General features: G+C 35.5%; 1 protein-coding gene across 1 annotated transcript in view; it reads left to right on the top strand.

Moving 5' to 3' along the window:
• Window positions 1-14,226, top strand: part of USP40 (ubiquitin specific peptidase 40) — a 31,151-nt gene that overhangs the window by 2,778 nt on the left and 14,147 nt on the right. Inside the window, 11 exon segments of the mRNA XM_072419106.1 lie at window positions 1,487-1,709; window positions 2,730-2,797; window positions 2,974-3,087; window positions 4,135-4,299; window positions 5,171-5,317; window positions 5,976-6,119; window positions 9,964-10,092; window positions 11,122-11,208; window positions 12,889-12,999; window positions 13,751-14,024; window positions 14,107-14,188. Coding sequence (XP_072275207.1) covers window positions 1,508-1,709; window positions 2,730-2,797; window positions 2,974-3,087; window positions 4,135-4,299; window positions 5,171-5,317; window positions 5,976-6,119; window positions 9,964-10,092; window positions 11,122-11,208; window positions 12,889-12,999; window positions 13,751-14,024; window positions 14,107-14,188 — 1,523 coding nt within the window. The 5' untranslated portion in view covers window positions 1,487-1,507.

Raw genomic sequence — 14,226 nt, 5'->3', positions numbered from 1 at the left:
ACCAAATGGCATCTTATCACATGTTCCCTTTGTCTACATCCGTAAACCTTCGACACACTGTTTGCGCACCTTATGAGGGGCCCAGGACTTATCTTGATCACAAAGTTTAACTTTGAAATATGCCAAATAGGCTTGCTCTACAAATGTGCTGATGTTCACCCTTTGCCTGGGAAAGGTGAAACTGCCACAGATATAACAAAATGAATTCGGGTGGTTTAGGCACTTACAATGAGAAACATCAGAGCCAGACATGATCTGAAAGAATGAAAATACGTAAAAATATATATTTATATATATATGTAGAAAAATACATTTTGCTTACTCACTATGTAGAGCAGCACACGACCTCTGACCACACTGTCTTGCATGTAAATGAATAGCCTATACAAATCCACGCTACGATAATCGCATTAATATAAGCAGTAGAAAAAAAACCTGATGTGATAGAAGAAAACTAACTCCACTTTCAGAATGAGCATACCTATTTTAGTGTAAATAAGCTTAAAAATTAAAGAACAAAGTTGTTCCCCAGTGTTATCAGACGATAAGTATTTGCACGTGAATAAGTAGCCTAACTTTCTGGTCTTCGGGAATCCCCTCTTATAAATACTATGTCCACAGCTCACAGTACATTAGTGTGGTGGTCAGTGGGAAGAATGTCACTTTTACAGATAGTCAAGAACATCATTGCTGTCACATAAACTGACCTGTGTGGTACAAATTGCTCAAGGATTGCCTAGCAACCTCTGGAGGAACCCTGGTTTGCGAAACAGCTATGTTTGGGACATTAGACTATGAGCTTCACAGAGGGACAGTGAAGTGTTAAAACGCCTTATGTTCTTCCCCTGAACCCTCCACCTCATGCCCCACTGTTCTCCCTTTTAGCTCTGAAGGTAAAAGAAATCTATTCAAAATAAGGGAAATCCTCTCTTGCATGTTCACACTTGTCCTACAGTGCACTAAAAAACGCCATGTTCATAGTACTGTGGTGTTACAAAATGTAGTAGATCCTTTTCTTTTGCTAGTGATAGATTTCTGCAACAAGACTGTAACCTAGGGCAGTAGGGACTCCAGGGCAGCCTCTCACGTATGTATGACTGTTGCTATAAGTTCCCACAGACAATAAAGGTTTTCAGCCTTTTTTCCTCCCCACAACTGCTTTCATTCTGTACTGTATACATAAAAGTCAACATCTCTGGGTACATGCACATAGAGCCTAGCTTTGATTTTTTTTGTATTTTTGTATTGGCTTCGGGAATGATTCTTCATCTGCACACTTGTTTCTGGTTGTGTCTTTCTGCCTCCATCTCTGAACATGTTTGTGGTTCTTTTAGCATGGTAAAGATTGATTAGAGTATATTTTAGTGTCTGTGTTAATGTGAACTCTGTATGTATGATACCAATTTTGTGATGGATACAATGGTAACAATAGTATGTCAGTGTGCATCTCTTGTTAAGTTCTTATCCTATTCTTATAATTTTTTAGGTTTGCACATATTGATTAGACATGTTTGGGGACTTGTTTGAAGAGGAGGAAGATTTCTCATTCCTATCAAACACAACTAGTAATGGCAAAAAGGCAAAACTCAAAGATTCAGAAGTACTGGATCCACGTGGAGAGACTGGACTAAGTGGCCTTAGGAACCAGGGAGGCACTTGCTATTTAAACTCTCTGTTACAGACGTTGCTTTTCACCCCAGAATTTAGAGGTATGGGTGTCATGCTCTTTCTTTAAACTATTTTACTTGCACTTTCTACGTCTGACTGTAACTTTTATATTTGTTATAATTGATGTAAGAAATGTTTTTCTTCCATATTTCTGAAGTAAATCGTGAATTTGTCATTTACCTGCTGACATGGCCCACTGACTTTTATGATGGTGGCACTGAGAATAACTAAACAGCATTGAGGGACACCTGTACCCTGGCAACAACATTCTTGGGTCTGTGCTTAGCTTTAGAACAATTCTGATTCACATTTGGGTAGTTCAGCTGTAAATGAACTTAAATTACAATCAGATGTTACTACCAGTGAAAACCACATTTCCTCATAAGCGTTGAGTGCAAATATAGACTTCTCCTGTTATAACTGCAGCCGAGCTGCCTATATCTTTGCTACTGACATGTGGATTTCACTGAAGGTAAACAATTCTTATGCATTGTTTTATCATGTGTTTGTCATGAGTTTATATAACCCTATGAGTTTGGTTTACCTGCAGTTAACCTTGACAAATCATACGGAGCATATGATAAACATAAATGCCTAAACTGTTGTTGCCTATAGTAAAAAACATGTCAGACAAAACATTAAATCCAGAGATATAACCCAGAGACGTTATATGCAATATATACAGTATAATTCTGGTGAGAGTTGATTCTGGTCCTGGGTGGTTTTAGAATTGTCCTGTTAGACAATGAGGTTAGCTATTACATTGAATCATCAGAAGACTATTTTTTTTTTTTGTTTTTTACTTGAGTCACCAATGTAGGCAGTACATTATGTATCCACCACTGCAGTCAATTTCCTAACAGGTTCCGTTTAAAACCTTTGTTTTCGTGCTGGTAATAATTTTACACTGATTTTGAGTAGCCATGCAGAATACAGTCAGATTGCTAAATGTCAGCAGTGTTAGCAGAAATCATAGCTTGTGATCATGATGTTGTGTCCCCCAATAAATTCTTCATTTTTTTTTTTTTAAATGGAGCATTAAAGATTTTGTTACTTTGCAGAAGCCGTTTTTGCTCTAAGCCCTGAAGAGCTTGGGTCCCTAGAAGATAAAGATGTGGCTGATTCCAAGGTATAAATTTGAATAACTGTTACTCTTTTTGTGCAGGAATCAATATTAAAATATGATTTTATGGTACTATAGATTAGTACAATTTAATAAATAATTACTTAATATATAATTAATGCTTTATAAGATTATTACTTGGTGCTTTTTTACATCTTTCTCGTTTTACTATCATCTTCCAGGTTCGAATCATTCCATTACAATTACAACAACTCTTTGCTCAGCTTCTCCTTGTGGATCAACAGGCCGCATCAACCACTGATCTCACAAGCAGCTTTGGTTGGGATAACAATGAGGTTTGCAACTCTTTTAAAGTTAAAGTAAATTAAAAAATGTAACTTCTAAGTAAATTTGGTGTAGAGTTTCAAAAAGTATCCAACCATGTATCCCACAGTTGTGTTTTTTGTATACATGACTGCAATGTACAAATATAAGAATACCTTTTTCATTTTATTCTCCCCCCACATTTATTATGTATTAAAGTATAGTAGTTCAATTGTCGTTTTGGACAATGCTGCAACATGTGCAGTAGTTTTTTTTTTTTTTTTTTCCATAAATTAAATAGCAAGTCAGAAGATTTTTCCTTATAGTCTCATTGCTATTTAGTGGACTCTAAAAACACTTGGTTAAAGTGTATGAAAATCATAACAATAAACTTATTTTTATTACTTTTGACATATTAAAAGTACATTTGGAATCATTGTGTTAGTTTTGTTGATAAATGCTGTACAATCCCTTTTAATATTGCTAAGCTGTTCTCTGCACACTTCTTATGTTATCTTAAAGAGCCCTAGTTCTTATTTTGGTCTACATGATAATTATTCTTTATGCTGTGGAGATTTGGGAGTGAAAGTGGTTGAGTAGTTTAGCTAAAGATACTGGGCAATGCCATTGAAACCACAATCTTTGTGTCAGCCCACCAAAGGACATAACTGACAAGTCAGGGGGTGTTTTACTCTTGATTTGTAGGGTCTTTACAGAGATAAAATATGGGATAATGTATATGTATTGCAGAAATGTACTGCATGTATTTGTAATATTTTGGCTTGACATACATTTTAAATTGAAAAAGGTATTGGGAAAGGATTGGACCAGTGTTTGCAAGACCTGTCCTTGAGTCTTACCAACAGTGGATGTTTTACAGAAAATCATACTGATAGTTAATCCACTTTGCTGAGACATTTATTACCCCATCTGTGTTTAGATGTTACAAAACATGCACATTTGGCTGAGCCTAACCAGAGGTTTAAGAAACACTGTCTTGATTCATTATCATTTTTAATGTTACTCTAATATACTTTCTAACTATTCATTTTTTCTGTTCCTACCTATAACCTTTTCAGGAGACTGGCCAGCAGGATGTCCAGGAGTTAAACCGGATCTTGTTTAGTGCCTTGGAAAGCTCTTTAGAGAGTACTTCTGGCCACAACCTCATCAATAACCTATACCATGGCACAGTGGTAAACCGTATTAGGTGCCAGGAATGTGGTTATGTTAGTGAGAGGCAGGTAAGAGTCTACACATTAATTTATTGTGTAAAATGCTTGGAAAAAATACAAATGCAGTAGGAGCAAAAGTTTTATAATTGACACATTAGGTTGTGAATTTACCTAAAAATTTTCCTTAAATTTAAGTCACTGAGTAGTTTGATTATGAAAGTCAGGTAATTAATAATAAATATATATTTCTGGCAGCACGGATAGCTAAACTCTGGAAGACATCCACACTCACTGTAGACCCAGTTGAAAACCAAGTTAAACTGGATAATGAACAATGATAAATTATCATGTATACTCAATGATACTCTTGAGGACTTCCAAAAATCATGGGATCCATAGATTACCGATTTGTTGATTGCCGTGTTATTGGAGGTCTTTCGCTATCTTTCCCTCTTTTTTTTGTCCTCCTTGTGCTTGCTTACTTTCTCCTATGCAGCTAATTTTTTATCATAGGTTGTGCCCATTTTATAATTAAAGCGGAACTAAACTGAAAACTAATGCACCATAACAGATGAAAAACATACATGACCCTCTTTACAAAGTGCAGCACACCTTAACACAAGATATATGTGTTGTGGTGCACTATACTCTACAGTTGGTCTTGGGATTCAATTCACAATGTGGTTCACCACAGCACACATAGAGCAGGTTCCACGTGTTGTGGAAACTTGTGTTAGTGCACATTGTCACAACACAGAAATTGAAGTATTCCCTCCGTGTGTCAGGGTCAAAAATATATACAAAATATTTGTTAAGCTTCACTAACAGCAGCTAAATTAAATAGTAATTAGTGTAGCATACAAACAAAAAATGCTGTCTAATGACGTATGTGCCTCCTAATGACTCCAATGTAATTCTAATTTCAATATTTTTAATTCAGGAAGATTTTCTGGATCTTACAGTTGCTGTAAAGGATAGGTGCAGCTTGGAGGATTCTCTATACAACATGTATGTGGAAGAAGAAATATTTGACGGTGACAATCTTTACCGTTGTGGGGCTTGTGATAAACTTGTCCCTGCAGCCAAGGTACTTCTAAACTATATTTATTATTCCAGTCTAGAGACAAATATTGTTTGCAGTTATAAATAAAAAGTAAAATGGATGTAACACTAACACATTTCACTCCAGATGTCTTAGTAGCACAGCTTATTGTTGGGTTTTTAATATATATTGTAATGTAAGAGAGCCTATAGTGTATGCAAAGGAAGAAAAACTTGTTTGTTGTTACAACTTCTGAAACTTACCTTTCAAGTATGTTCTGTTCAATGACATCTCAGTTTGTGGAATAGGTCACCTATGGTAAAAAAAAAAAAAAAAACCCTCACCTCCTGTGACAACTTTGTCAGTTTTTGTAAGAGTTCAGGCAAGTGATTGGATGGCCTTACATTGACATTTCTGCTCTCACAATTTAACAGGAAGCAAGTAATTAATGAAAGTTACACAATCCACTAGGTAACGGGATTGTTATTAGTAATTTATTAGTAAGGATTCAACTTCCTAAAAATGTCCATTTCCCGTAAGTTTTATTTAGGTGAAACATATAAATAAATTTATGAAGTCTTTTGTTTATGCTTTTTAGCCCTAAAAATCTAATATTAAGGAAATAAGTTGTATCATTGAAAAATAAATGGTGATATCTGTACTTTAGATTTACATGTTTTTTTGTTTTTTTTGTGCCCTTCAGTCAGCAAAACTTGGAAAGTTACCACCCTTTCTCACACTGTCTCTTCTGAGGTTTAACTTTGACTTCAGCAAGTGTGAGCGCTACAAAGAGACTTCACGATACACTTTCCCCACCAAGCTCAACATCCGACCTTTTTGTGAGCAGGTTTGGCTTTTTTATTCATCCACAAATGTGGACAAGTTTTTCTGCTATATTCTGTTTAGTGTATTTTTCACTTTAGTAAATTTTAATGGCACTTTAACATGTTTGTTATGTCATATTTGTATGAGCATATATTGTACCTGATTTGGGATCCAGTATTTCTGGTGATCCAGAGAAAAACACCTTTGCTTTTAGGCTTTTGTTAGTTTCAGAATGGCTTATCTACTATATGACTTATATCGAACTAAGATGCAGGTCAGAAAGAGGCTAACTGCAGGTTAGGTTGCACATGAAAATAAATCTGAATAATCTCATAAATGTTCCAACCTGATCCTAATTCCTAATTGTTGTGACAATGCTTTTACAATAAAGCAAGAATCGTACATTTAAATCGGTGCTGTGTTGGATGGATAGAATTATCATTTTACTGACTGATTTTTTTAACTTCATGTTAAGACACATTTATGTTATCACGCATTTCTAAATGTAATTGCTGTTTTTGTCACTCTTAATGAGACTGCTATTTACCTTGCGGGTACATTTTAATGTGCAATTTGACTTTTTTAAATTTATGGACATATTTACATATTCTTAAGCAGAGAAAACAGGCTTTAAATGATGCCTCCACTCACCTCTCTAGTGACTTTTAATTTTAAGTTTTCTTTCAGACCCACAAAGATCTTAGCAAAGGATTTGCATATTTCCCAAATAACCAATTAGAAAAATATGTGTGAATATTGTGTGAAACCCTTTATAAGTAGACCAATGTGTTGTAAGTACTTTTGTCTGCATATTCTGTTTACACATAAGAGTAATTCATGAGTTTCTTGATCTCTCCATTGTTTTACTAACGGTTTTGGCAGCCACCCCTTATATGTTGTAAGAATGGATAAAAAAAAGAAAGAAGCAGTTTTGTGGCTAATCATAGATATATTTACAAATATGTGATAAAAGAACATATACAGTTTTCAAATAAATTTATCCAGAGCCCATTAGGTACATCATGGGTAATGGATTGTTTAACCCAAGACGTTTTGCCTTTTTTAACTTCCTTATGCATACGCCTGAGGAAGCCTAAATATACATATTACATGTTTGTAAATATATTTATAATCTTTTAGCCACAAAACCACTTCTTTGTCCTTCTCTTTATTTAGTAGGGAATGGGAGAATGTTTCCCTTTAAGTAGAAAGGAAATTCCCAATATGGCTGAACATAACGGGTATCATAAAGGGTATCATAAAGGGTAACATATCAGGGTACCATGTTCAATATTATTTTAAAAAACGTTTTTTATTTACAAAAGCTTTTAAAAAGTATACATTAAGTATTCATATCAACTCGACATATAATAGTAATTCACTAAAATCAATCAATAGGTAAATAGCTCTATTGAACAATTGTCCTATAGTATTGTATTGTAATTACAGTGAGGGAAAGAAGTATTTGATCCCCTGCAGTTTTTGTACCTTTGCCCTCTGACAAAGAAATGACCAGTCTATAATTGTAACAGTAGGTTTATTGTAGGTGTGAGAGACAGAATAACAACAAAAGAACCCTCAAAAACCAGAGCTTGATGTGCATTCTAATGAGTGAAATAAGTATTTGATCCCTTCGCAAAAGATGACTTAGTACTTGGTGGCAAACCCCTTGTTTGCAATAACGGAGGTCAGACGTTTCTTGTAGTTGGCCACCAGTTTTGCACACATCTCAGGAGGGATTTTGTCCCACTCCTTTTTGCAGATCCTCTCCAGTAAGGTTTCAAGGCTGATGTTTGGCAACTCAAACCTTCAGCTCCCTCCACAGATTTTCAATGGAATAGGCCACTCCATGACCTTCATGTGCTTCTTCTTGAGCCACTCCTTTGTTGCCATGGCCGTGTGTTTTGGGTCATTCTCATGCTGGAATACCCATCTATGACCCATTTTCAATGCCTTGGCTGAGGGAAGGCGATGCTCACCCAATATTTGATGGTACATGGCCCCGTCGATTGTCTCTTGGATGCAGTGAAGGTGTCCTGTCCCCTTAGCAGAAAAACACCCCCAAAGCATATTGTGTCCACCTCCATGTTTGACGGTGGGAATGGTGTCCTTGGAGTTATAGGCAGCATTCCCTCCTCCTTCTCCAAACACGGCGAGTTGAGTTAATGCCAAAGAGCTCAAATTTGGTCTCATCTGACCACAACACTTTCACCCAGTTCTCCTATGGATCATTCAGATGTTCATTGGCAAACTGCAGACGGGCCTGTACATGTGCTATCTTGAGTAGGGTGGCCTTGCGGGCTCTGCAAGATTTCAGGCCTTCACGGGGCACTGTGTTACCAATTGTTTTCTTGGTGACTATGGTCCCAGCTGCCCTGAGATCATTGGCAAGTTCCCCCCGTGTAGTTCTGGGCTGCTTCATCACCGTTCTCCTGATCATTGCAAATCCACGATGGGAGATCCTGCATGGAGCCCCAGACCGAGGAGATTGACAGGTATTTTGTGTTTCTTCCATCTGCGAATTATCTCGCCAACTGTTGTCGCCTTCTCACCAAGCTGGTTGATGATAGTCTTCTAGCCCAGTTCAGCCTTGTGTAGGTCTACAATCTTGTCACTGACATCATTGGACAGCTCTTTGGTCTTGGCCATTGTGGCTAGTTTGGAATCTGATTGATTGATTGCTTCTGTGAACATGTATCTTTTTTTATACAGCTACTGTAACAAGCTTGGATTAGGAGCACTCCCTTACAGAGGGTACTCCTAAACACGTTACCTGCATACATTGAAGACACCTGGGAGCCTGATGCTGGTTGATAGGGGATCAAATACTTATTTCACTCATTACAATGCACATCAAGCTCTGACTTTTAAACACTGGGTTTTTGAGGGTTCTTTTGTTGTTGTTCTGTCTCTCACAGCTACAATAAACCAACTATTACAATTATAGACTGGTCTTTTCTTTGTCAGACGGCAAATGTACAAAATCAGCAGGGGATCAAATACTTTGTTCCCTCACTGTACAACATATATTGGCTACAGGTAATAGTAAGTTTTGGTAGGTATTAGTTGGGGTTACTCTCTGTTATGTTGATAAAAATTGAAGCACAATTCATACAATTGGTTTATTTTCACAATACTTGGTACTTGATAATTGGAAATTTGTTGTAGCAATAAGTTTTTGATTCTGGAAATAAATGTTTATTATATTTTTTACAGATTTGTATTGCAACCTTGACAGTTGTCAGCGATGGTATTGTAAATCTTTAAAATTGGTTGTTGTCTAACACCTAATAAAGCAGACCAGATCTGCTTTACTCTTCTACAATCTAGTTGAGAGAGTAACCCCAACTAATACTTACCAATACTTACTATTACTTGTAGTCAATATATGATGTAATTACAATACTTTACTAGGGGACAATTATTCGAAAGATTGATTTTAGTGAATCACTAATTATTATATGTCGAGTTGATGTGAATACTTAATGTATACTTTATAAAAGCTTTTGTAAATAAAACATATTTTTTAAGATAAAATTGATTGTGGTACCCTGAAAACTCCTCTATTCTTTATGTTCTGCCCTATTGGGAATTACCTTTCTCCCTATTCCTACTAATTAAATTGTGGTGTGGTACTAATTATCCAATATACTATTTAAGGGGTTTAAACAATTATTGACATTCTCTTTAATTATCAATTTTATTATGTGTACACATTTGTCCAATACAGTGTGATTTAACTGTATTGGACTCTGGATTGGGCATTTATAGCCATTTTGTGTGTTCATAAAAAAGTAAACAATGTCCTAGTTGCTTGTTAGAGTATGCTACTTAAATAATTTGTTTATTTCCTTCTTACATTGTAGCAAGAGCTGGACGATATTGTACAAACATATGAGCTATTCTCAGTTATCATACACAAGGGCAGTTGTTATGGAGGCCATTATCATGTCTATATCCGGGATGTGGATGAACTGGGACTCTGGGGTTGCCAGGTGATTATTTACATTCCTAAACTGTTACTAACAAACCTAAAAAGAACCTGTGATGCATCAGCTCAAATATTATTCTAAACATTTAGTCTTAAAGTGTAAAGGTAAAAGATATTTAAAGATTAAAAATAAATGGACACTAACGATGAGCTTCTCCTTTTTTCCACATTTTGGTATGTTGAGTATAACATTAAATTAAATATAACATTTCTGATTCTTAAGGTGAAGAGACAAAGCAAGTGAAGCTTTGTTTGTGCAAATATACCTTTTTAAATTTTTTTTTTTTTTTTGTGGGGGGGGGATAAATCATGTGGTTGATTTTCAGATTTTTGCAATAACATACTTATGGCTGATTCCTTTTACACTTAATATATTAAAAATTTCAGTTGAAATTAAAGGAAATCTAAACTCCACTTAACTTGCCATATAAGTATTGTTCATTTTATCAGTGACATCTGCAAGCAAAGGCTTTTTTATACTTTTATTCACTCTGCTTGTTTAAATGTTGCTAGAATATCTTTGTAAACAAATCTGTGCTTTAGTCTACACGGACTGTTTCCCCAGCGTTTAACTTGAGGCTTTTAAAGCCCTTGTTTGAAATCCCTATGCATTACAATAGGTTAATCTACACCAGGACGTTTCCTTGAGGCACATTTATGACATTTATCTTAAACGTTGCTTACAACTTTTTATAAATGAAAACGCTGGGTTAACGCTCAAAAACATGTGTGTTTCCGCGTTTTTAAACACTTAATATGCAAATTATTTTAAAACGCCGGAAAATGCGGCATATGTGTTTACCAGCATTTTAAAGGCAAGCTGCCTAAACACAATAGGAACGTTTACATGCGTTTTTAAAAAAATGTAAACCCAGCCTAACACAAACATTTACCTATATGGTTCTCAAGCAGGTTTAGCATTATACATAAAACAAAATTAAGTGTATTTTATTGTCATGGTTTGTTTTCACATCCCATAAGCACTGTCTCATGTTTGTAAGGACTTCTTTCATCATCTATTTACTTTTAGCAGGAGGAGTAAAAAAAGGTGCCGGTGACAGGGAATGCTGGGGAAGAACAAGACTGCCCTGCTGTTGCACTTGCTGCTGTCATAGCAGAGGTAAATGTATGGTCACAGGCCTATGCTTCTTTTTAGAAATTTCTTTCAGGATTTATTTTCAGCACAATTATGCATATTTGTTGTCCATTTTTATAAACAATTACTTTTTTTTTGTTCTTTCTTTTTCCTTTTCCTTTTGGCACCATCCTTCTGCTTGGCATATTTTCTCCTTATCTATGTTGCTGTAGATCAGTCTCTGCTTAAAGCCTTCAATTGCTTTAATGCAAATTTACTTATGTTCTCTTTAACACTTTACCCATTAAAGCTAAAGAGGGGGCAGGTGACCAGTAATCAAAGCATATAGGTTATTTGTAGCTGATTATTTTTACTGACTTACAATGACGTGTTCTGTACTATGGCTCTGGCTGGAGGCATCTCTATTGATAGGGCAATAAAACCTTGTTTACTTATGTCAGATAACTGCTGGGGATATAAAAACAAAGATTCGTATTGATCATATTCATTGAAGCGAAGGCACTAGCAGTACTTTGGATGAATTTATACAACTAGAGAGTATATATAATTGTCTTTTTATTACCAGAAAATGCACATACAGTTGTATGTGAATTATCCTACTTATCGGAAATATTCACCAAACATTCTAGCCACAATAGAAAATTAATTGTGCACTTAAAGTTTTTTCTCAATTTATAACTGTACTTTATCTTGCTTATATAAGAGAGCAATCAATAGTGCTATGTTTTTTAATGTTTGACCCCACACACCCTGATATGGACTTTGGAATGACTCTGTATAAAGCAATATGAAGGTCTGCTGGGGATTTCATTCACTGAAAGTATTTTTAGTGCATAAAAAAGTGTATTAAATTCTAGAAAAACAAAGAAATTGCAGGAAAAGTAGCCCCTAATGTTACATAAAATTTTTGTAGCTTCTGTTTAAACATTGATAATTTTATAATATTTTCTAATGTTAAAGGCTGGAGCTGATAAAATGCTTCCACTTGATCAGCTGAGTCAGAAACTGCTGGAGCACACAGGGTCCTCCTGGAATAAAACTTTTTTACGAACGATTTTTTGCCCAATCGATCGTTCGTCGTTCGATTGGAACGATAAAAATTGGAAGTGTGTACGCACCTTATGGCTCTGGCTGGAGGCATCTCTATTGATAGGGCAATAAAACCTTGTTTACTTATGTCAGATAACTGCTGGAGATATAAAAACAAAGATTCGTACTGACCATATTCATTGAAGCGAAGGCACTAGCAGTACTTTGGATGAATTTATACAACTAGAGAGTATATATAATTGTCTTTTTATATACCAGAAAAATGCACATACAGTTGTATGTGAATTATCCTACTTATCGGAAATATTCACCAAACATTGTAGCCACAATAGAAAATTAATTGTGCACTTAAAATTTTTTCTCAATTTATAACTGTACTTTATCTTGCTTATATAAGAGAGCAATCAATAGTGCTACGTTTTTTAATGTTTGACCCCACACACACTGATATGGACTTTGGAATGACTCTGTATAAAGCAATATGAAGGTCTGCTGGGGATTTCATTCACTGAAAGTATTTTTAGTGCATAAAAAAGTGTATTAAATTCTAGAAAAACAAAGAAATTGCAGGAAAAGTAGCCCCTAATGTTACATAAAATTTTTGTAGCTTCTGTTTAAAAATTGATCATTTTATAATATTTTCTAATGTTAAAGGCTGGAGCTGATAAAATGCTTCCACTTGATCAGCTGAGTCAGAAACTGCTGGAGCACACAGGGTCCTCCTGGAATAAAATCTATAGAAAGAAACATGGAGCACTTCGCAAGGTATGGAACAAGTCTAAATAATAGTAACAATACCTAAAAGTAGGTAAATATTTGCTACAACAGAAAATAACTGGAAGTATTGTACATCTTAAAGTGGAATTTCCGACAAAACTTTTTTTGTTTAGTTTTCAAAAGGATGTTAAAAGATATAAACCTTTGTCTGTTTTTTTATTGTCATCATTGTCCCTGATTAGAAGATTCTGCCTTATCACCTGTTCCCGGGACAACTCTGTTGCTTCCAAAAAAAAGTAAATGTAAAGCTACGTACACACGTCAGATTTTTATCGCCCGATAATCGGCCAATTATCGGGCGAAAATCTGCCGTGTGTACAGTCGGTGTCGTCCATCGTGCACTCCCTTGTCGTTGGAAAGGATCGTGAAAGATCCTTTCCAACCACAAAAATTGGCAGTGTGTACGCAGCTTAAGTCTCTGACAGGGACACAATGGCAATAAAACCACTGAAAAAAAAATCTGAAACCTTCATGAACTAATGTCCCTATTGAAGATTCTCCCTCCTTTCCCAATATTGTCATTATCATTGACAATGTTGTGACTGGGAAAGTAAGTTCGGAGAGAAACAGGGCTGCAACATTTAAAAAATAAAGTGCTTAAATCTTTCCCACTCTTTACAATAAAATTGGAATTGGGTGATTTGCACCCTAATGAGTATCAATAACAGGATAAAAAGTTAAAATTGGAAAGATTGCAGGTCAACTGTTTGTTGACTGTATACTTTTTTTTTTTTTTTAGTTTCTGCAGAATCATTCCTCTGTCTTTCAACTTACTTCTGATGGATCTTTGGTAGGGTTATCTCATACAGAAAATGCCATTGATCCTCAGTGCTGTAAAACAAGTAGTTCAGGAAAAATCCAAGCTCCACAGAGAAGTGCTAGTCACTGGTTTGATTTCAATGACTCCACAGTTCAGTCTATCCAGGAACAGGAAATTGAAAAACAGTTTCAGGGAAAAGAGAGTGCATATATGCTTTTCTACCGCAAAAGCCAACTAACGAGACCTGCAGAAGGTAAGCTTTATAACATAATTAAACTTTTACAGTGTTTATTTATAAAAAGTAATCGCTTAACAGTGTAATATTTTATTTGCAGCTAAAGGTAATGCACAGTTTGGAGTCCCTGCTTACCTAATACATCAAATGGACCAGTTAAATATTCAACTACAACAGAAAAGGTTTGTTTACTGCATACCTATTTTTAACAGTTGGAAAC

Source organism: Pyxicephalus adspersus, chromosome 7, assembly GCF_032062135.1.
Source record: "Pyxicephalus adspersus chromosome 7, UCB_Pads_2.0, whole genome shotgun sequence".
Classification (NCBI taxonomy): Eukaryota; Metazoa; Chordata; class Amphibia; order Anura; family Pyxicephalidae; genus Pyxicephalus; species Pyxicephalus adspersus.
This window is presented reverse-complemented; position numbering and strand designations above follow the sequence as displayed.